General features: G+C 44.6%; 2 protein-coding genes across 6 annotated transcripts in view; one reads left to right on the top strand and one right to left on the bottom strand.

The window, feature by feature from the left end:
• Positions 1-4,976, bottom strand: part of TTC3 (tetratricopeptide repeat domain 3) — a 141,034-nt gene extending 136,058 nt beyond the window's left edge. Inside the window, exon 1 of one of the 3 annotated variants that reach the window (XM_082654211.1) lies at positions 4,887-4,976. Coding sequence is in view for 1 of the 3 variants with exons in the window: in XM_082654214.1 (XP_082510340.1) it covers positions 4,768-4,822 (55 nt within the window). In the remaining 2 variants the exon portion in view is untranslated. Of the gene's footprint in view, positions 1-4,767 lie in introns of all 3 variants that reach the window. The other 2 variants (XM_082654214.1, XM_082654213.1) reach the window with 2 other exon arrangements.
• Positions 4,977-5,056: 80 nt separating this feature from the next.
• On the top strand, positions 5,057-18,617 carry PIGP (phosphatidylinositol glycan anchor biosynthesis class P). 3 transcript variants are annotated; one of them, XM_082654217.1, is made up of 5 exons: positions 5,057-5,328; positions 5,750-5,853; positions 11,596-11,668; positions 13,648-13,766; positions 15,919-18,617. In XM_082654217.1, the coding sequence occupies exons 2-5, from the start codon at positions 5,772-5,774 to the stop codon at positions 16,047-16,049; spliced, it is 405 nt and encodes a 134-aa protein (XP_082510343.1). In that variant the 5' UTR covers positions 5,057-5,328; positions 5,750-5,771; the 3' UTR covers positions 16,050-18,617. The 3 variants fall into 3 exon arrangements, with proteins under 3 accessions (XP_082510343.1, XP_082510342.1, XP_082510341.1); XM_082654216.1 differs by having other exon boundaries at positions 5,087-5,220; XM_082654215.1 differs by having other exon boundaries at positions 5,125-5,269.
• The last annotated feature ends 3,008 nt before the right edge of the window (positions 18,618-21,625 follow it).

The raw sequence follows: 21,625 nt of genomic DNA, 5'->3' as shown, positions 1-21,625 counted from the left end.
AAAAAATAAAAGTCGCACACAAATAATATTCAAAATGAGAAAAAGGAACATAACTACAAGTAAAAGAGATTAAAGAGAATTAAGACAATACCATGAACCTGATGCCAATAAATTTTTAAAAGTAAATAAATAGGGCTTCCCTGGTGGCACAGTGGTTGAGAGTCCGCCTGCCGATGCAGGGGACGTGGGTTCGTGCCCCAGTCCGGGAAGATTCCACATGCCGCGGAGCGGCTGGGCCCGTGAGCCATGGCCACTGAGCCTGCGCGTCCGGAGCCTGTGCTCCGCAACGGGAGAGGCCACAGCAGTGAGAGGCCCGCGTACCGCAAAAAATAAATAAATAAATAAAATTTACCAAAACTGACTAAAAGAAATGGAAAACCTGAAGTCCTATTACTATTCAATTGCTAATTATCAACAATTTACAGTCCTCTACACACAAAAAATTAGATCCAAATGATCTCACAGATAAATGCTACCAAACTTTTTGTTGTTGTTCAGCAGATCACTAGTGAACAGAGGGCCAATTCAATACACGGAGTGAGGTCAATTGTAGCCACATGGGGGGAAAAAATGAATGTGGATCATTACCTCACACCATATACAAAAATCAGTACCAGATGGATTATGAACTTAAATGTGAAAGGCGTCATTTAAAAACTTCTAAAGAGAAACACAAGAGAATGACTTTATAATCCCAGGGCAGGGAAAGTTTCCAATTAGATTACATTAAAATTAAGAACTTCTGTTCAGCAAAATACACCATGAAGTGCAAAAAGACAGACCATGAACTAGAAGAAATTTACAACATGTATACTCAATAAAGGATCGATGTTACCAGTTTGTTTTAAAAGACACCCCAACAGAAAAATGGGTAAAAGATATGACGAGGTATTTTTTTTGTGAACAAAAAGGACAGATGGTTCACAGACAAATGAAAAGATGCTCAAACTCATTAACAATCAAGAAATACAAATTAAAACCACAATGCACATCATTTCATACCCATCTGATTGATAAATATTAAGAAGTCTAAAAGTAATAAGTGTTGCAGAGAATATAGATCAACTATAACTCTTACACACTGCTAATCAAAGTATATAAATTGACAAAACTGCTTGCCAAAGTATAAGCTGGTACAACCACTTCAGAAAACAATTTGGTTTCATTTTGTAAAGTTGAACATTCATACCCCATAACCCAGCAATTCCACTTCTAGCAAATAGCTTACCACAGTGGTATTCCGATATTTTTTTACTCACAAACCACAACGCTTTAAAAATTACATATTCTTCACACTTTAAAATGACATCTAAAAAATTTCAGCCCCAAGTTTAAAAATTGCAAAGGATGAATTTCTGGAGTATCACAGTGACATTTTAAAACTGACATATCATTGGTTTAAAATGTCATAATTATTACAGCATAAAGTTGATCAAAAAATAACTAGTATATATAATGATAATTAAACATAAAAGTTACATTTTATTGGAAATGCAGCTCTTGAGGAGATGGGAAGTGTCTGGATTAAAAGAGGTGTTTCCTAACACTATAGCTGCATGTATTTTAGATTAGCCTTTTGTTTTCCATGGAGAGTTTTTCAACTGGGACACTACCCTGGTAAGATTCCACATGGGTGAGCGCTATGCATTCCCAATTTAAGGCAGAAGTGCTACTGTGAGAGGGAAGGTGGGAAAGTAGAACCAGGAGGAAGTTTCTGTCACAGGCTTCGGCATTACCAGTTTTACGAAAGGGTACACATGGAATTTAATGATCACAAATTGATTCATTAATATTACCTGTGCCCAAGTACTCCTCAGAAAATCTTACTTCCCCAGAGGTCATATACCCCAGTGTGAAAAGTAGAGAAATTCTTGCAACTATGTACCAGAAGATATGTACAAGAATCTTCAAAATAGCAAAACCTAGAAACAACCAAAATGTTCATCAACAGAAGAACACATACACTGTGTTATATTCACCCACAGAATATTACACAGCTGTGAAAATTAATGACATATCTATACTGAATATCAGTGACTCTTAGAAACATAACATTGAGTGAAATAAGCAAGACCCAGAAAGCTGTATCCAGTATTCCTTTTTTTAAATTCAAAAACAATAGAAACCACACAATACATTGTTGAGGGATGTATACATATCTGATAAAATTATTTTTAAAAAAACAAGGAATGACACACACAATTTAGGATAGTAGTCACTCTGGAGGTGAGCACATTCAATATTGGTCATTTTGATTCCTGCATTGATCATTTTGATTCTTGGATTGAGTGGTGGGTTGATAGGTGTTCATTTTATTGTTTTGCTTCACAACTTGCGTATATGTTACATATTTTGAAGGTATCAAATAATACATTAGAGGAAAGAAGATTTTTAAAAAACCGTTCATCATATGCAAAAAAGTATTTAATTAAATCACCTCACCTGCTATTAGAGAGGTACATCTAACATACCATGGAATTATCTTACATCAACCATTGGAACTGATACATTAGGTACAAAATAAATGTTTACTGGAATTAATCTTATGAGAACCAAAGGAGATAAAGACTGAGCCAGTTAACTGTGAGAGATGAACCCATAGGCTGACACAGGGCTAGAGCAGAAGCCAAGGTGGGTGCAAGCAAATTTAGCTGCAAGCTAAAGTTATAAGGAAGCTGGTCAGTAAAGAGAAGGCAAAAATGTAAAAGTCAGGTAACATACAGTGTTAGCAAGGGTGTGACAAATGGGTGTCCTCACTCAATACCAGTGAGAGTGAAAATTAGTGCAACCACTTTGAGAGCTTCTGTGATATTTAGTTACGTTGAAGATGCATATTTCCTAGTATAGAGCAAATCCACTACTAGGTGTATTTTCTCGAGAAACTTCCAAACGTGTGCACAAAGCAGACAAGTACAAAGATGTTTATTGCAGGATTGTTTTTTTAGAGTCAGAAACAAAGCCCATCAACAGGAAAACGGATAAGTAAATTATGGTATATTCATACAATGGAATTCTATACCAGCAATTAAAATGAATGAACCAAACACAATTATCCAATTTATTCATATGTAAGTCTAAAATGTGATGCTGATCGAAAAACGCAAGTTGCAAAAAGACACATTGTTTAATACCATTAAAGTTTAAAACACACAACACTATATATTGTTTATGGATCCACCGTGATCAAAGTATAAAATATGCAAGGGAATGATATACACAAACCTAAACACGGTGACAACCTCTACGGAAGGAGGGGCAGGAACTGAGAGCACCTCCATATTTTGCAATTTTAGTTCTTTTAAATTAAAAAGAGGATCTGAAGTAAATTCGGCAAAATAATTACATCTGTAAATCTTAATCATGGATTGGTTAGATACCCCTCTGTATTTTATGTGTGAAATCTTCCAGAAATTAAAAAAAAAAGAAAAAACCGGAAAATTAGGCAAGAGTAAGAAAATTGAGCAAATGAACAACGAGAAACAGACACCGAAACGCAGCCCTTGAGCGCAGAGCACGAACCTTTGAGCAAGAGGAGTAGCTGGGTCTCTAATGGGTAATGGGTCTCTAATAGGATAAATAGCAAATTTCCTGCAATACAGAATGTCCTAGCTAGAGCTGTAATTATGAGGAAACTGCTCCCAAGGCGGGAGTAAAACCTGTAAGATGTCTACCTTGTTTCCCTCGCCATGACGCCAGGTAGAATCAAGAGAGTTAATTGACGTGAACGCCATAAACCACTATATGAACCGTTAAGTATTATCAAGAACGCCCAGGATCGGCTAAAAGGTATTTGCCCAGGTGTCGTGTACGTATTATTTTGGAAGGAGTCTGCAATCGAAGGTCTTTGGGCGTGTAGGGCGCCTCTGAAAATAGTACGCCACACTGGTATCAACCAACATTCACCTATGCCTTGACTCCATTTTTGGCCCTTGGCCCCCTTATTCCGTCCCCAAAACAGGCTGGCTCGACCGGCCACACCTGACATCGTAAATATTACGGCGCAGCTGGCCAGACCCGCTGCTGTCCCCCCTTCCCATTAGCGCTGGGGGAGGAAGGATGCTCCGAAGAGGCGCAGGGGACGGGGGAGCACTGAACTGATTTCTCCCTCCCCGTCCCCTCCTCGCGCTCGGCAGCCATTCTCACGAAAACAGGTGGCGCAGGTGTAGGGAACACAAGACAGAGGAGGGGCGCGCAAGAACGTTCACGAACACTCGCGAACGACGACCTGATCACGCACTCGACAGGACCCAGGCGCAACGCGCGCGCGGGGACACGCGAGGACGCACCGCCGGGCGGACGATGCTGCAGGCGGGGGTCTCGACTACAGGAGGCGCGGCCACGCGCGCGGAGGACGCGCACCCCCGGAGAGAGGCAGTGACACAAACGGGGGCTCCCACACCGCCGGGGTGCCCACGCCGTCGCCGGTTAGAACCAGCGCGGACACAAAGGAGCCGGGAGGGGACACACGGGGCCGTGCCCACCCGCGCTCAGGCCGGCGGACCCTCCGCCTAGCGAAGGTGTCACCCGCGCACCGACTGGGGCGAGAGTGCGCGTGCGGCCGGGGGATGCGCACACAAAGGGGCTTCTCCCACCTTCGCACAGAAGCCCGGAGGGGGCCCCACTTAAAGAAGGAGGACACCAGACAAAGGAAACACACCCACTGAGGCCGACAAAAGCGACCACACACTCCCGCTCTGCACCGGCACCCAACCCGCGCACACACACCGCGGGCGCCACGGCCAACGACGCGGGGCGACGCGCACACACCCACACTCACCACACACCCACGGAGGGGGTGTGGAGGGCCCCTCTCCCCGGGCATCTCGGCTGCAGCGCGACAAGGTGACACATCCGGAAGCCCTGCCGCGCGCCAGGTGTGCACTCACCGGGGCCCGCAGCCCGCGAGCCTTGGACGCGGGCCGCCGCCGCCTCAGGCCCTCCACGTCAGCCAGCGGGCGGGCAGGAGCGGCCGGCGGCGCAGGCGGCAGACGCGTCACGTGAGCCGCAATGCACTTGCGCCGTCGTGCAGCCCCGCCCCCAGCGGCGGAGAGCTGACCGATCCCTCCCGCCCCCGCGCTCGCGCGTTCCTGTCGGACGAGGGTCGCAGTGCGCCTGCGCCCGGGCAGGGGTTGCCTTGGCGACTCGGCCTTTCTCTGTTTTCCTTCTCTCGCCCCCCTGCGGTTCCCTGATCCGCGCCTGCGCAGAGGACTCGGCACGGAGGTGGCCGAACTGTGGGGAGCGGCCGGAGTGGGCGCATGGAAGACCCAAGGTCGAGGGCCAACCCCAGTCCCCGGGCTCGAATGAGAAACAGACTCCACGAGGGGGCAGGTCCGGGTCCCGGGCGCCGAGGCCCAGGCCTGAGGAGGCCGCACGGGCCTTCTGTCCCTGCTTGCCCTTCCCTTTTCGCACGGAGGCGAAACCTGCAGAGCTGGAGTGGCGTCAGTCCCTCCCCTGCTCCCTCCTTGCCTCCCCCCACCTTACACTGCGGGAGGTGCGCGCTGTGGCGCGTGTGCTTGTGTGCGTGTGCATGTGAGGTTTGGGGGCTGGTTGCGCCTACAGGCGAGGTATGGGTGATTGTGTGCACGTGTGCAAGCAGGTGTGCGTTAGAGGTCTGTGTGCAGGTTGCCCGTTGGCAGTGGTTTAGGCTGGGAAAAAAACTGCGGAGAGGCTGTGCCCATAGCAAAGCGATGAGGTTATAATAGACCAGTGGTGTGAGTCACTGACAGATGATTGTGTTTCTTTCCCACAGATTATCTAAAGACACAGGGAAAATGGTGGAAAATTCACCGTCGCCATTGCCAGAAAGAGCGATTTATGGCTTTGTCCTTTTCTTAAGCTCCCAATTTGGCTTCAGTAAGTACTTTCCTGATGGATGGCCAGGGCCTTTCTCTGGTGTTCAAGGACAGGAAATTATTGCATTTGTTTGTAGAATGTGTACACAGGAACTGTGATTCTTTCTACCTTTGTCTCTTTTCGAGAAAACCTGGAGGGAACTCTTGTCTGTTAAGAGTGTTCTACATGCCAGACATGAGCCTGAAAGATTTAATCTCAACAGATCTTTAAAATGCAGCACCAGTCAAGATTGCAAAGTGAATGCAACTTGGTCCCTGCCTTTAAGGAGGTCATGGTTTTGTGGACAAGAAAGAGGAGTAAATCTACAATTCTCTATCAGTGTGATAAGGACCATGGGCAGCCAGTGTCGAGACAAGAAATCAAATTGGAAAGTCAGGGAATTCCCTGGGGGTCCAGTGGTTCCGACTCTGTGCTCTCACTGCCAGAGCTCCATTCCTGGTCAGGGAACTGAGATCCTGTGAGCCACACAGCAGCGTGGCCGAAAAAAAACAAAAAACCCTGAGAGTCAGAGTGAGCTTTCTCCCAGGAACTTTGTCTTCACCAATAAGAAGGAAGAAGTGGGAAGGCATTGTGGGGTTTGGAAATGAGTAATCTGGTGTGGCCCCAGTGCAGCCTGTGGGAGGGACAGCAATCAGGTTATAGAAGTCAGCTGCACTTTACATCCTGGGTCTCAATCAGTCCCCATAAGGTCCCATTTTACAGATAAGGAAACTGATGTTTACTGAGACACGATATTCCCAGAGTCACACAGTGGGCCCCATGTCTCTCCCCAAAAGGATTTGAGAATTAGGGGGAAAAGTGGGTGCCCACAGCTTTTTAGAATTTTGTGGAAACCAGAAAGATGGAGTGGTAATGCTTCTGAACCCTAACTACATCAGTATAGCCAACCAAGCTGTTGGCCAGGGGAGTCTATGGAGCGAAGAAGTTACGACTTGAGTTCAAATCCTGACTCCTCCACAGATTAGCTTTGTGGAGGACTGTTTAGTTAATTTCTTTGGTTCTTCAGATTCTTCATCTGTGAAAGGGTGGTGATGTTTATCAAATGCTTATGAAGCATAAGACAGTCCTGTGAGATAGATATTGTCATTACTGTCCTCATTTTGCAGATGAGAATACAGAGGCACACGGGGCTTAAGTAATGTGCTCAAAGTCACACAGCCAGTAAATGATAAAGCTGGAATTTGAACCCAGGCACTCTGGGTTGACTTCACTATGCTACCTCTTATGTCTGTTGTGAAGATTACTTGCCGTAATGTATGCAGAGCACTTAAAAGAATGCATAGGAGCAATAAGTACGGGTTTCTCCCACAATCCAAAAGTAGAGACCATTCCTATGAAACCTTTCGTAAGCAGAAATGGCGTAAAGCAAAGAAACGATTACCTTAGGGCACATCTTGCTAAGCAATGCACAAGATAAATTGAGATAATGCACTCAATTTGATAAAGATACTCGGCTGAGATCAAGATGTTCACCGACACAGTTCAGAGCTATGGCGGTTTGATGCTGAGATGCTGAGTGTAGCTCTGGGGAAGGAGCCCAGACATGCCACACTCTCCCTGCTCTGGGTGGGCACTGCCTGTATCACGGCTCCCTGCAAAACAAACACTGAATGCTTTTTAAGTAAAAGCAAAAATCCTCTTCAGATTTCCTTTGGTTACCGAAGACAGTTAGCTAACGTAGGTCTTTCATAAAAGCGCAATGGCTTAAAGCGAGCTTTCGGAAAGTGGGGATACCTGTATTTATTCAGTGTTAGCTGCTGCTGTTATCGTTATCATCAACATCATCATTTTTGTAAATCCCTGTTCTATAGAGTTATTTGAAGGGTTAGAAACTATGTATTTAAATAAAAGCAATGACTTTAAGACTTAAATCCAATAGTACCCACAACCAGAAATTAATTCTGCAAATTTTTCTTGCGTACTTACCATGTGCCAGCCACTATTACAGGCAAGGGAAGAGCAAAACAGCCCCCAACTTCCTGCTTTCACAGCTTTCATTCTGCTAGGGGGGGATTGCCAATGGACAAATTAAATAATTAAACATGCAGAATGTCAGATGATAATGTGTGCCATGGGGAGAAATTAAGCCAGAAAGGAGGAATAGAAGTGGGAGGAGGTTGCCATCGTTAAATACAGCGGTCAGGTGGTGCCTCACTGAGGGATGAGTTGTAAGCACAGACACGAAAAGTGAGAGTTAGCCATGTGGCAATCAAGGGAAAGAGCCTCCCAGAGAAGAGCCAGTGCAAAAGCCCGAGGAGGCCAGTGGTTTCAAGGAACAGATGGAGGTCAGTAAGGTTGAAACCTGAGACAGTGAGGCAGAAAGTAATAGGATAGAGGAGGTCAGAGGCCAGTAGCCAACAGTCATAATGAAGCTAGGTGGTGGGTACTCAGGGGTTACATGAGTCTCTCTGTACATTGAAATATTTACTGATTTAAAAAGCTAACTGTCTTAATCTGTTCAGGCTGCTATAACAAAGTACTGTAGACTGGGTAGCTTAACCAGTCGACATTTATTTCTCACAGCTCTGGAGACGGGGAAGTGCAAGATCAGGATGCCAGCATGGCTGGGTTCTTGGTGAGGGCCCTCCTACGGTTTGCAGACAATCACCTCCTTACCGTATCCTCATGTAGTAGAGAAAGAAAGGACACTAATCCCATGATGGAGACCCCTCCTTCATGACCTCATCTATACCTAACTGCCTTCCAAAGGCCCCACCTCCAAATCCATCACATTGCGGATTAGGGTTTCAACATATTAATTTGGTGGGGGGCGGGACACAAATATTCCGTCCATCACAGTAGTTATAGATTGTGGTAATAGCTTTGAGGGAAATAAAGGGAAATGACAGGGAGTAATGAAGGTGTGGTAGGTGGGACACAGCTGGGAGAGCAAGTGATTGGGGAAAGCCTCTCTTAAGGTGACATTTGAGCTAAGACATAAAGCAGGCTAAGGAACCATCTGCATTGGAAGAGCCAAAGGAAGATCGTTCCAGGCAGACAGCACTCACTGTAACTGCAGTGACCCTGCGTCCGCAAGATTGTTTGAAGCACAGAAATGAGACACTGTCCAGAGCTGGAGCATAGTGCGTGAGGGCTGGACATTGGAGAGGCGGGCCGAGCCAGGTCGTTCAAGTTCTTGCAAGCCCTAGGAAGGATTTTCGATTTTATTCTAAGGGCATCGAAGGATTTGAACTGGCAAGTGATAGGGTCAGATTTGTCTTTTTGGAAAATCTCTCGACGCTGTGTGGAGAATGACTGCTCCAGTATCTCTTTCTTCAGGGTTGGAATGACTAGATCCCACTCTGAAAACCTGGGAGTCGTCTTCACTTGTACTTTTCCTTCTCCGCCAACTCATTCATCTGCTGCTGCCACTGAGCCTGCCGGGGTCTCACTTCTTCCACAGGTTCATCCTACATGCAGCCGTCACAGTGACGCACTTGAGATCCAGACGTGGACTTCCCTGATTAAAACCTCTCGTTTAAGCCTGGATGGTTATTTCTCTTGGTAGTCTGCTGTAACTGTAAAGTTACCAACAAAATATCCAGTTGTTCCCCTTGCCCAGAGCGTAAAGTCCATGTTCCTCACCCAAGGTCTTCCATGATCTGGGACCAGTTCAGTTTTCCGGCTGGTTTCTCCCTGCCTCGTACTTGATGCCCGAGCCACTCCACACTGCCTGGGGTTCCCCCAAATATGTCGCCTCCGCTTCATGTCGTTTCCAGTGCTCTGGCCGCTGCCTGTAAGCCCAGGTTCTCATTCCCGCTCAGTAACGTTTAGCTGTGAGACCTTGGGCAAGTTATTTACATTCCCTGAGCCTCAGTTTTTTTCACCTGTGAGTAAGGATTACTAGCACACACCTCAGGGGTCTGGGGAGGGTCCAGTAAGGTAGTGCCTGGGAAGTTCCTGCCACTACATTTGACTCGTTTCTCTCTCCCACATGACTTTGTGAGAATAGAGACCATGTCTCATTTATCTTTATAACCTCGACCTTCTCATATTGCCTGGCATATGGCAGATGTACAGTACATATTCATTCACTTAATTAAACTAAGCAAATCATTTCCATTTATGAATTCACATTTGTTTCCCCACTGTTTGTATTTCTTTTTTTTTAATAAATTTATTTATTTATTTTTGGCTGCATTGGGTCTTTGTTGCTGCACGTGGGCTTTCTCTAGTTGTGGCGAGCGGGGGCTACTCTTCTGTGCGCGGGCTTCTCACTGCGGTGGCTTCTCTCGTTGCAGAGCATGGGCTCTAGGCACGTGGGCTCCAGTAGTTGTGACACGCAGGCTCAGTAGTTGTGGCTCCCGGGCTCTAGAGCGCAGGCTTGTGGCGCAGGGGCTTAGTTGCTCCGCAGTATGTGAGATCTTCCTGGACCAGGGCTCGAACCCATGTCCCCTGCATTGGCAGGCGGATTCTTAACCACTGCACCACCAGGGAAGTGCTGTTTGTATTTCATTAATCCTGAAAACTCAAGCTCCACGCCAGTTCCTTGCCAGCTTTTCCCTCTGCCATCTACCACACCAGCTCTCTCTTCAGATCCCCAGAGCTCTCTCTGTGGTGGTTGCTGGGAACACTGTTTTCTCATATTTCCTTCCTTCCTATCGTCTGCAAGCCCAGCATTTTCATCTGGCTAACCCCCTATTCATCCTTTAGGCCCCAGTTTAATGACTTCTCCAGGAAATCTTTCCTAACCATTCACATCACCGCCACTGTGGGCTGAGGGCCTTCTTATGTGTTCCGATATCCTCTTTTGTTACTCGCTCGTTAGCACTTATCAGAGTGTATTGAAAACACCAATTTATTCTTCTCTATTCCTTGCTCAATTTTAAGCTCGGAGAGGGCAGAGGCCATCTCTTTCGGGTTCACCATTGTATCGCACACTCCTGACATAGAGAATTCCGTAATACATACTTGTTGAGAAAAATGTTAATCCTTCATCATCACTGAGACAGGCTTGAAATTTCTCTCTGCCACTTACCTTGGACAGAGGATGTAACATGTCTGAGACTCCAGTTCCTCCTCTGTAAAAGTGGCTTAATACCTACTAGGATTGTTTTGAGGATTAAATGAAATGATGCATGTAAAGTGCTCAGAAGTGTGCTTAGCCACAGTGAGTGCTCAGAGGTTGGCTGTTATAATAGAGGGACAACAGTAAAGGGTGCCACAGAGACCCGAATTGAGGGAAATAAGATTGTGCTCTAGGGGATAAGGCATGTTGTGGATCAGAACAAGGGTAGATAAATTCACCTTTATGCCCCTAAATGTCTGCACTTTCAACCCTGTCGGGATGAAGTGTTGACCACCGACTACGTATAAAGCAAATTGCTAGGTGCTATAAGGATTACAACAATTACTAAGGCATGATTTCTGCCCTTAAATTGCTTAAAATACAGTGTGAGTAGTGGAAGTTAAGACATGTTTTTTAAAATAACTAAGAGGAGTTGTTTAATGGGTATAGAGTTTCAGACTCACAGGATGAAATAGTTCTAGAAACCTGTTTCACAGCAATACAAATATACCTGACACTACTGAACATTACACTTAAAATGGTTAAGATCATAAATTTTATGGTTTGGTTTTGTTATTTTTTAATTTATTTTTGGCTGCGTCGGGTCTTAGTTGTGGCACGTGGGCTCTTTCGTTGCAGCGCGCCAGCTTCTCTCTAGTTGTTTTATCTGAACCTTGATAGATTGGATGCGTGCCTTACTGACCTTTTTCCCTTTTTTTTCCCCTCTTCTGCAGTACTGTATCTTGTGTGGGCTTTTATTCCTGAGTCTTGGCTAAACTCCTTAGGCTTAACCTATTGGCCTCAAAAGTAAGTTCAATGTATTTCTTAAATAAAGTAAGAGTATATCAATGCTGTTTTGAAGGATCAGGTTTTTTCTTAAGACTTATACAAATCTTATATTTATTCTTTTAAGATCCATAAATAGCCATATAGAAATTTAAAGCTTTTTAAAGACGATTATTGATACGCTTCTATTTAAAGATGGTGGACTAAATGCACATCTTTATCCCTACTTCCTCCCAAAATCTTGTTAAAATAAGCCCATAGAAAAAAATAATTGTTAAGCTATAAACCCACAGGAGCAAATAACGGGATAGTGGAGGTGTATCAATAAAATCTTGGGAAGTGGATTGCAGATAGGTGAGAGGTGACTAACTGAATTTCCACTTTCCCACATTGCTAAAGCAGGGAAGCCAGCCAGAGCCTCTGTGCCCACAACACAGAGAGGCCCAGACATTGGAGGTACGGGTACCTCTTTAACATGGTATTTCTGGGTTGGGCTGAAAACAGTGTTTAAAGAGCATTCAACCCTCAAATCCCCCTCCTCAGCCCTTAAAGCTGGAGACCAACCCTCCCCTGCAGAAGACAGGAGTTTTATGCTCTGAAAAGGCTGAGTGAGATTCTCTAGTCTGGGGGACACTAGGTCTAACTAGGCACGTTACTGAAAACAGGGATCAGTGAAAATCTGCATTGCTGAATAGTGAGATTCCTCCCAAGCACCTTTCCTCACTAGGCTCTCAGGCTTGTGGTTGGCAGGCTTATACCACCCGCCTCCTCCCAGCAAGATAGGAGGGTCCTCCCTGAAGAAGTTGACCAGCTCAAGAGAAAGGGTCTTTAATTTCTGATAATTAGAGATCCTCCAATGGAATGGCCAGGTCTCCCATAGTGTGGGTCTCCAGTTGGCCATCCCAGCCCACATATGCACAGTGCTTCCAATTAGCTTGTTAGTAGTTCATCTTTATTTTGACTTTTATATGTCTCTCCAGCCGCCTCCCTGCCTTCCCAGTACTTCATCTTTAAATATGAATGGGCAACTTATCAGACATTAAAAGAAAGCCTCTAAAATGAAATACAAGAGAAAAAAGCAAAAAAAGAAAAGAGAAAAGAAACTTGAAGAAAATGGAGACAATGCAAAGAGCAGAAGAAAACTTTAAAATAAAATCCTCAGAGATAAAAAAGATTATAACTATGAAACAACAGGATGCTATAAAATAGGGAATGTTCAGAGAATGACTGCATTTGGAAATTATAAATATGGTAGCCAAAATTAACATTTTAATTGAAGGTTTAGAAGAAACACCAAAAGTAATCTCCAGAAAGTAGGACAGAGTATAGCAAAATAGAAAATAAAGAAAAGATGAGGAAAGTATAACAGCAAAAAAGCTCTTAGAAGTTCCAGAAAGAGAAAACAGTAGGGAAGAAATTATTAAATAATGCACCCAATAAAACATGTGAGGTAGAGCATTTGATGTGTTTAACTGTATTAAGAGGCATACTAGATTCTATCAGAGAATTTGAGGACTGAGTATTGATAGGTACATGGGAAACCAAGCAAACAGACAAAAAGTAGTAATTAATTTCCAGGAAAAAAAAAATTGTACAAGAAGACATAATAATAATACGTTACAGTGCTCAGTTTCAAACATTATTTATATATACATCTTTATCTCCATATTAGGATGTTCAGAGAAAATGTCTGAAGTTTAAAAAGTCAAGAAATAGTAATAGGAGTATGTTGTGTAGGAAGGTGGAGGTAAACACCAGAAGAAACAGCTTAGGTGCTGAAAGTGTTCCCTGCTGGGAAGAAAGACACCAGGGCTCAAACAGGCGTACAGGATAGCAGCTTCACTGTAGGCCAGTAGAACTATTGGACTGCCTTTTAGGTACATGTATTATTTCAGTCAAAGCTAAAATTAAGTTTAAAAGTGTATTAACTTGGTGATGAACTGTAGAGAACTGCAACTTTTTAGGAAGTCTGTTACCTACTTTAATATTCTTTTCTGCAGATACTGGGCAGTTGCACTGCCTGTGTACCTCCTCATTACTGCAGTGATTGGTTATGTGCTCTTATTCGGGATAAACATGATGAGTACCTCTCCACTCAACTCCATTCATACAATCACAGGTAAATTTATATCAAAGGAAAGTGCCGGGGGTTGGAGGAGTCGGGTATTGACACTTTTGTCAAGAAAAGCAGGGACTTCCCTGGTGGTCCCGTAGTTAAGACTCTGCGCTCCCGGGACTTCCCCAGTGGCGCAGTGGTTAAGAATCCTTCTGCCAATGCAGGGGACACGGGTTCGATCCCTGGTCCGGGAAGATCCCACATGCTGTGGAGCAACTAAGCCTGTGCACCACAGCTACTGAGCCTGCACTCTAGAGCCCAAGGGCCACGACTACTGACCCCACGTGCAGCAACTACTGAAGCCCACGTGCTCTGGGGCCCATGTGCCGCAACTACTGAGCCCACATGCTGTGACTACTGAAGCCCATGCACCTAGAGCCCGTGCTTCACAACAAGAGAAGGCACTGCAATGAGAAGCCTGTGCACCGCAACAAAGAGTAGCCCCTGCTCACCACAATTAGAGAAAGCCCGCATGCAGCAATGAAGACCCAACACAGCCCAAAAAATAATAATAAAAAAAAATAAACCTAGATCATTAAAAAAAAAAAAAAGGCTCCGCACTCCCAGTGCAGGGGGCCCAGGTTCAATCCCTGGTCAGGGAACTAGATCCCGCATGCCACAATTAAGAACCTGCATGCTGCCACTAAAGGAGCCCACATGCCATAACTGAAAAGATCCCACATGCTGCAACTAAGACCCAGAACAGCGAAATAAATAAATAAATAAATATTTTTTAAAAAGAAAAAGCAACAAAGAACAGGCTGTAGTAATTGACGCACATCAGCATAGTAAAAAAAAACTGGGAGAAATAAATACGATTATACCAGAGGAAATGTTCACATGGCACAAATAAGCTGTCATGAATATGCTGTTTATTACACTAGTTAACAGGTATATTTTCCCATAAAAACCACAAGTATGTAATATGTTCCTTGGCAACTTTGCCTGAGAGAAACTTCTTTTATCCTAAACAAGCTGTGTTGATCAAGGGATGACAAAGAGGTCCATACAGACCTTGTCTGGGAGGAGGAATTTGGGGGTGTGTATCCTCAGGATCACTGTGTACACCTGACCGCAATTAAGTGGATAGAAGAGCCACGGCATGTTTTCTGTAGTTGTTGTTAAGTTCTTTTATTTCAAGTCTAAAGATTGAAGTAGATTCCTGGGAGTTCCCTGATGGCCTGATGGTTAGGATTCCCGGCTTTCACTGCTATGGCCTGGGTTCAGTCTCCTGGTTGGGGAACTGAGATCCCACAAGCCGTGTGGCATAACCAAAATTTAAAAAAAAAAAAAAAAATTAGATTCCTGAACTTGCTTGGATTCTAGGAAGCAAAGTATTTTTTAAGTTCTGGTATGATTTTTTAACTTTTAGATATTGCTTTTCTGATAACCTACTGTGTTCCCTGCATACTTGGCTGGAATTACAGCAAATAGACAATTTGTACCAAGAGGGGAAATTGTTAAGTTTGCATGAATGATTGTACCAAATGATTGGGGTGTTGATATAATTCTGTTCCTATGAGAAATGTACAAATGGGGCTTGAATCATCATTGTACAGTTGAATGAAATATTTTTTTTTTTAAATTTATTTTTGGCTGCATTGGGTCTTTGTTGCTGCACGTGGGCTTTCTCTAGTTGTGGCGAGCGGGGGCTACTCTTTGTTGCAGTGCAGGGGCTTCTCATTGCAGTGGCTTCTCTTGTTGCGGAACACGGGCTCTAGGCTTGCGGGCTTCAGTAGTTGCAGCACACGGGCTCAGTAGTTGCGGCACGCAGGCCCTAGAGCATATGGGCTCAGTAGTTGTGGCGCGTGGGCTTAGTTGCTCTGCGGCATGTGGGATCTTCCTGGACCAGGGATCGAACCCGTGTCCCCTGCTTTGACAGGCGGATTCTTACCACAGCGCCACTAGGGAGGTCCCTGAAATATTAATTTCTTACCCAAGTTAGAGGATGCAAAAAGTAACTTGGCTGATTTTTATTGTAATTGGGACATTTCTTCTAAAGAGAGAATTTAAGGGGCCTTTTAATTATGTTAAACATGGTATTTGTCATTATCCAAACATTAGGCTAGTAAACTATGTGGTGGGTCTCCACAAACCACAGAGATTGTTGAAGAAATTGCTTGGGTAAACAGAGCCTTTTGTCCTCTTCTTACAGATAACTATGCCAAAAACCAACAGCCGAAGAAATACCAAGAAGAGGCCATCCCAGCATTAAGAGATATTCCTATTAGTGAAGTAAACCAAATGTTTTTTCTTAAAGCCAAAGAACTTTACACCAAAAACTGAATTGTACATAGACTAATACCAAACATTTATTACAAATTTTTGATGGAAGAATTTCGACCGTAGTAATTTTGACTGTCTTTCTGATTAATATCCAGTATTGAAATGTTAAAAAAAGAAAGAAAAATGTAAGTTGAACTTCTCTTAGATTAAGTTCTATTAATATTATAAATGTTATCAAATAGTAGTTACTAATAGAGTAAATAAAATACTACATTACCATGTGGCAGGTGTCCCTCCAGAGAGGCATTCATGTTGTAATTTTCAAAGGGCAATTGTGTCCTTCCCACTGTTTGTTCTTAGAAGCCCAGAATTCAAACTCCTAGGTTTAGGAGAAGGGCACATTTAATGTGTGTCTCTGCCATCAGATTTGTGTCTCAGGGACGACTGCTTTAGATGGGGCAGTCGACGAAAGCTGCTGTGAGGAGGCAGTTGGGGTTGAGGTTTGATTAGCAAAAACAGGAGCCGTCACATAAAGATTAGAGGGTCAGCAGGGAGCTTCCAGTACCGAGCAGGCAGGACAGAGACCTTGGGTGGGAAGGAGGGAAGGAGCGTGGTGTGTCCTAAGGCCAGGAGGCCAGCAGGGGGCCTAGCGCTTGCTGCGGGAGGGTGTGAGGGCTGTGAGGACCAGTGTAAGAAGTCTGAGTTCATCTGTCAGTGTGATGGGTTTGAGTCCCTTCACATACTGAGCCATTAGGAGGCTTTGAGGAAAAGTGTGTCACGGCCTGATCTGTGTTTTTTAAAAGCCACTGGGGGAAGTTCCCTGGCAGTCCAGTGGTTAGGACTCTGCGCTTTCACTGCAGGTTCACTCCCTGGTTGGGGAATTAAGATCCCACAAGCCGCTGGGTGCGGCCAAAAAAAATAAAATAAAAGCCACTGGGCGGTGGGTGGAGGGTAGGTTCAGGTGGGGGAATTGGGGACAGGGAAGAGTGTGGAAGTAGGGAGACCGGTCAGGAGACGATTGCATCAGTCCAGGGAGAAAATGCTGGCCGCGTAGAGCAGAGTGGTAGCTGTGGAGCTGCGGAGGAGCGCGTAGCTTTGCAGCATTTGTTGGAGACAGCTGACTGGGTAGATGGATCTGATTGTACAGGGTAGGCAGGCTACTGAGAGGAGTTGTGATCAAGAGTCATTCCTAGGTTTATTTAAATTACTGAACTGAGTAGATGATTGCACCTTCTACTGAATCAGACAGATTTGGGGAAGTGCAGTTGAGGGGGTTGGAGGATTTGGTAACTAACTATGGATTAGTTTGAGCAACGCTGCCGTATTAATATCTGGGTATGTCTCGTGTAAGATTAAGAAGCTTAGATAGAAATGTTTAAAAGAAACAAGCCACCCATAACTTAGCAGGCGTATACTCACAGTTGGCCAGGGGGACCAAATCTAAATTCATCTAGCACTCAGTGCCGCCTATCTTTTGATAACTTAAATCTCTGCCCAGGTTTGGAGCCACACATTTTAATTTATGCAAATTTAACTATATTTTCTGTATTTAAAAATAAAAAAGGAAAGAGAAAAGAAAAACTAATAATTTTAAAGAGTTGGGAAAACGAGGACTTCCATTTCAATAACCATATCCCTGCCCAGTAAGCATGAGATGGATAACGTGAATCTGCTGTTTCTGTTCCCTAATGAGTCCCAGTTCCTGTATTAATTTAGGGTAAGGGCACGTCACCACACTGAAGAGCAGTTTGAGGGGACCAGCCAACTCTGTCAAGGGTAGAATGATAAATAAATTGTGTCCTGTTTATACAATGGAAAACGACACTGCCATGCAGACAAGAATGAAATTACTGCTCTACCTAGCAACGTGAGTGAATTTCACAATGTCGGGCATAAAAAGCCAGATATAAAGGAATATATATATATATATATATATATATGTACACACACACACATATATATATGTATATATATATATATATACTGTATGATGCCATTTATATGAAGTTCAAAATCAGGAAAATAATTTTTAAACCTATGGTGATATATATTAGAATAGTGGTATTAACTAGGAGGCAGCATGAGAGAATCTGCTGGTGATTTGAAAATGCCCTACATCTTGATTTGGGTGGTAGTTACCTGGGAATCACGTATGTTTAGAAAAATAGTTATTATCATTAAGATTTGTGCTCCTCATGTAAGTTATACATCAATAATGAGGTAAAGAACAGTACTATGCCCCATCCCCAGAAATTTTGATTCATTGTTCTGGAGCAGGGCCCAGGCCAGGGTAATTTTTAATGTCACCCAGACACTTATAACAGGCAGCCAGGGTCAGAACTTCTGCCTTCGTTGATTGGACTTAACTGACCCTGTGGTCAACCAGGGCAATGGCCATTCACTTTGGAAGAGAAAGTGGCAGTTAACAGAGCTGTCCTCTTCCCACCAAACTGGGGGCTGCAATTCCGTTGAAGGTCATGATCAATTTAGTGCACCTGCCGCTTTATACTCATAAAGAGTAAGAGACCCAAAGAGTTTCTGTGTATGTGGATTATATAGAGAAATTAAAGTAGAAATTTTAAAAATATTTGTTTATAAATAATAAACCTGTCACATTTTGTTGTATTTAAGTAACATTTTATGAAAAATAACTGTATTTTCCAGAACAAATTTAGTGAGACAAGTAGAATTGTTTAACATTTTTGCAGATCTGTTTAACATCTGGCTTAAAGGAAGACAGCTGGGTTCTCATATCTGCATCTGCATTCTGTTCTGGTACCACATGCCACAAAGCCTCTGGAAAACCCCGCTGCATACTCACAAGAGAGTGAGTGTGAAGAAGACAAATAGCATCTTACTATTATTATGAAGATGGTTTTGACCTCAGAGACCCCCTGAAAAGACTACCCTTTGAGAACCATTGGTTAGTGGGCCTCAACTAGAGTGTGTGTGTGTACTAGAGTCGAATACATTATAGCGGAGCACACTGCACTTGGTAAATATCTTGATTGAACACCTTTTGTGGTCACTTCAGAGCCTCTCTGTCCCACGTCTTATTCCAGCCACTGATGCTGCTTTGACCAGATCCACACAGGTGCCACCTGCCAGTGCACCCTGGAAGCAGGGGGAGTTGACACCATAGGACACCACGGGCAGGCGTTAAGCTCCCAAAGGACTGGTTCTGAGCTGCCTTTCCTGAGCTCCAGGCAGGTCTTAGGAGCTTGAGCTGTGGTTACCATGGCAGTGGTGAGCTCAGTATTGGCTCCTTGTCTTTGTTTTGCTTCCTTGCTTCCCACTCCTCCCTAGTGTCACTTTTCAAATAAACTGCCTACACAAGCCTTTGTCACAGGCTCTGCTTTGAGGGGAGCCCCGGCTGACAGGTTTGTATTTTGTAAAAATGTTGCTTCGGTTATAGGGCCATGATGTCTGATGCACTTCCCTGCTGCATCTCATCATTTAAGAAAAACACTTGAAAGACACTGTGTTTTGCAGTGAGCCCAACTAATAGCATAAAGTACTCCGAATAAAAAATGTCAGTGATAGGGCTTCCCTGGTGGCACAGTGGTTGAGAGTCCACCTGCCGATGCAGGGGACACGGGTTCGTGCCCCGGTCCGGGAAGATCCCACATGCCGCAAAGCGGCTAGGCCTGTGAGCCATGGCTGCTGAGCCTGCGCGTCCGGAGCCTGTGCTCCGCAACAAGGGAGGCCACAACAGTGAGAGGCCCGCGTACTGCAAAAAAAAAAAAAAAAAAAAAAAGTCAGTGATAGAAAACTTGCAATTAGATTCTCCAGTAATTAGATTCTCAGTGAGAATTAAAAGTCCAAATATGAAACTATCTATGAAAAGCCAACAGAATTCAAATCCAAAATTCTGCCCTCCCTCATTTCTTGTTTTCTAGTTGTTTTTTTTTTCTTTTCTGCTCACTTCTTTTTTTAATTTATTTATTTATATTTTATTTCTGGCTGCGTTGGGTCTTCGTTGCTGCACATGGCCTTTCTCCAGTTGGGGTGAGCGGGGGCTACTCTTCCTTGCGGTGCACGGGATTCTCATTGCGGTGGCTTCTCTTGTGGAGCACGGGCTCTAGGAGCACAGGCTTCAGTAGTTGTGGCTCGTGGGCTCTAGAGTGCAGGCTCAGTAGCTGTGGCGCACGGGCTTAGTTGCTCCCCGGCATGTGGGATCTTCCAGGACCAGGGCTCGAACCCATGCCCCCCTGCATTGGCAGGCAGATTCTTAACCACTGCGCCACCAGGGGAGTCTGCTCCCTCATTTCTTTTTCTTTTTTTTTTTTAACATCTTTATTGGACTATAATTTCCTCATTTCTTGACCTGCCCTCTTTTAGCCAGAAGGTTCTCAATCAAGTGCCTGGATTTTCTCAAGAAGCTGCTCCCTAGGCGTCCATCAGAACAGGTGTCACTCCTTAAGCAAATGGATTCAATCAAAAATGTCTTGTATATCGCACTTTTTCAAAGAGTCGGTAGGACACACAATATCATATTATCAGCCCTGTGCCTTAGAAAACCCAACCAAATCAACTGCTACAGCAGTTATCCCAGAACCTGATACATTGAACAGTACAGGCCCCTACTAGTCAGTAACTGCAGTGCAGCTGCGTGGAACGTGGGGAAAGGGCAGCGGAAAAGGAGTGGTTCTTGATTTGTCTTCCCAGCTTACAGGTCAGGCTGGGCAGTTGTCAAGATGCTCAGTCACTCAGTGTAAAACCTAGTTGGGTTAATTGTGGCCCCATTAATCAATACTGCCTGGGAATGGGCAGAAATTTACTTATCCCACCTCTTCTCATCAGGATCGTCTAAGTCAAAAGGCAACAAAATTTCATTTTTCAAAGAACAGAACTTGGAGATAGCCACCAAATGGGACCATGGAGAAAGGGACAGCCGGTGTCTCGGGTCACCTGTATGGACTCCTGACCAGGACTAAATGTTCTCTCCCCCGCCATGCCTCATAACCACAAAAGTCTCAGTGTGCCAGAGATGTGATGGAAACCTCAGGGACCAAAGGAGCCATGGAGTCAGAGATGATGGCATTATAGAAAATGCAGTTGTAATTCCTGAACAAGGGCATTTGTGGGCCAACATTTATTATCTCTGTTTCCCATGAAACGGAGGAAAAACCCTTTCCAATAATTCAGTACCTGTCTCCAGCTACTTCTGCAAATCCAGAGTACCCAGGCTCTGCTTGTGTAGGTCACAGTCACAGAGGGTCACGTGGCCAGGGCTGGATGACGCCAGCCTCACGGTGACTCACACATCGCCACTCGAGTTAGTAAGCCTGTTCACGCAGCCTCGCACGTCAGAAGCAGCTGTGAGTCAGCCCGCATCAGCTGCTGCTTGGCTTCAAGGGGCCCCTCCTACCCTCTGACATTTCGGCTTCCAGCACCGCCTGTTCTCACTGTTCTCAAGTGATGCTCCTAGGGTGGCATGCGGGAGGCACAATCATCCCTCACCACCCTTCTGTGAAGGAGAAGCACCCGACAGGAATTAAAATACAGTATATATTCACGTGATAAACCTGAAGTTCAAAGCAGGCTTTCTTCCCGAAAACTGATATGAGGGGGTCTGGGCCTGCCGATCTGGAGGCTCACCAGCTGCGTGCACGAGGGAGTGTGCTGGGCTGCAA

This window comes from Grampus griseus, assembly GCF_964374135.1.
Source record: "Grampus griseus genome assembly, chromosome: 5".
Taxonomy (NCBI): domain Eukaryota; kingdom Metazoa; phylum Chordata; class Mammalia; order Artiodactyla; family Delphinidae; genus Grampus; species Grampus griseus.
This window is presented reverse-complemented; position numbering and strand designations above follow the sequence as displayed.

Bases quoted from the DNA above. Each gene is read 5' to 3' on its own strand.
- PIGP (XM_082654215.1), top strand. The intron at 5,854-11,595 runs GTAAGTACTTTC...CCTCTTCTGCAG, and splicing joins AAGCTCCCAATTTGGCTTCA to TACTGTATCTTGTGTGGGCT. The intron at 11,669-13,647 runs GTAAGTTCAATG...TCTTTTCTGCAG, and splicing joins TTAACCTATTGGCCTCAAAA to ATACTGGGCAGTTGCACTGC.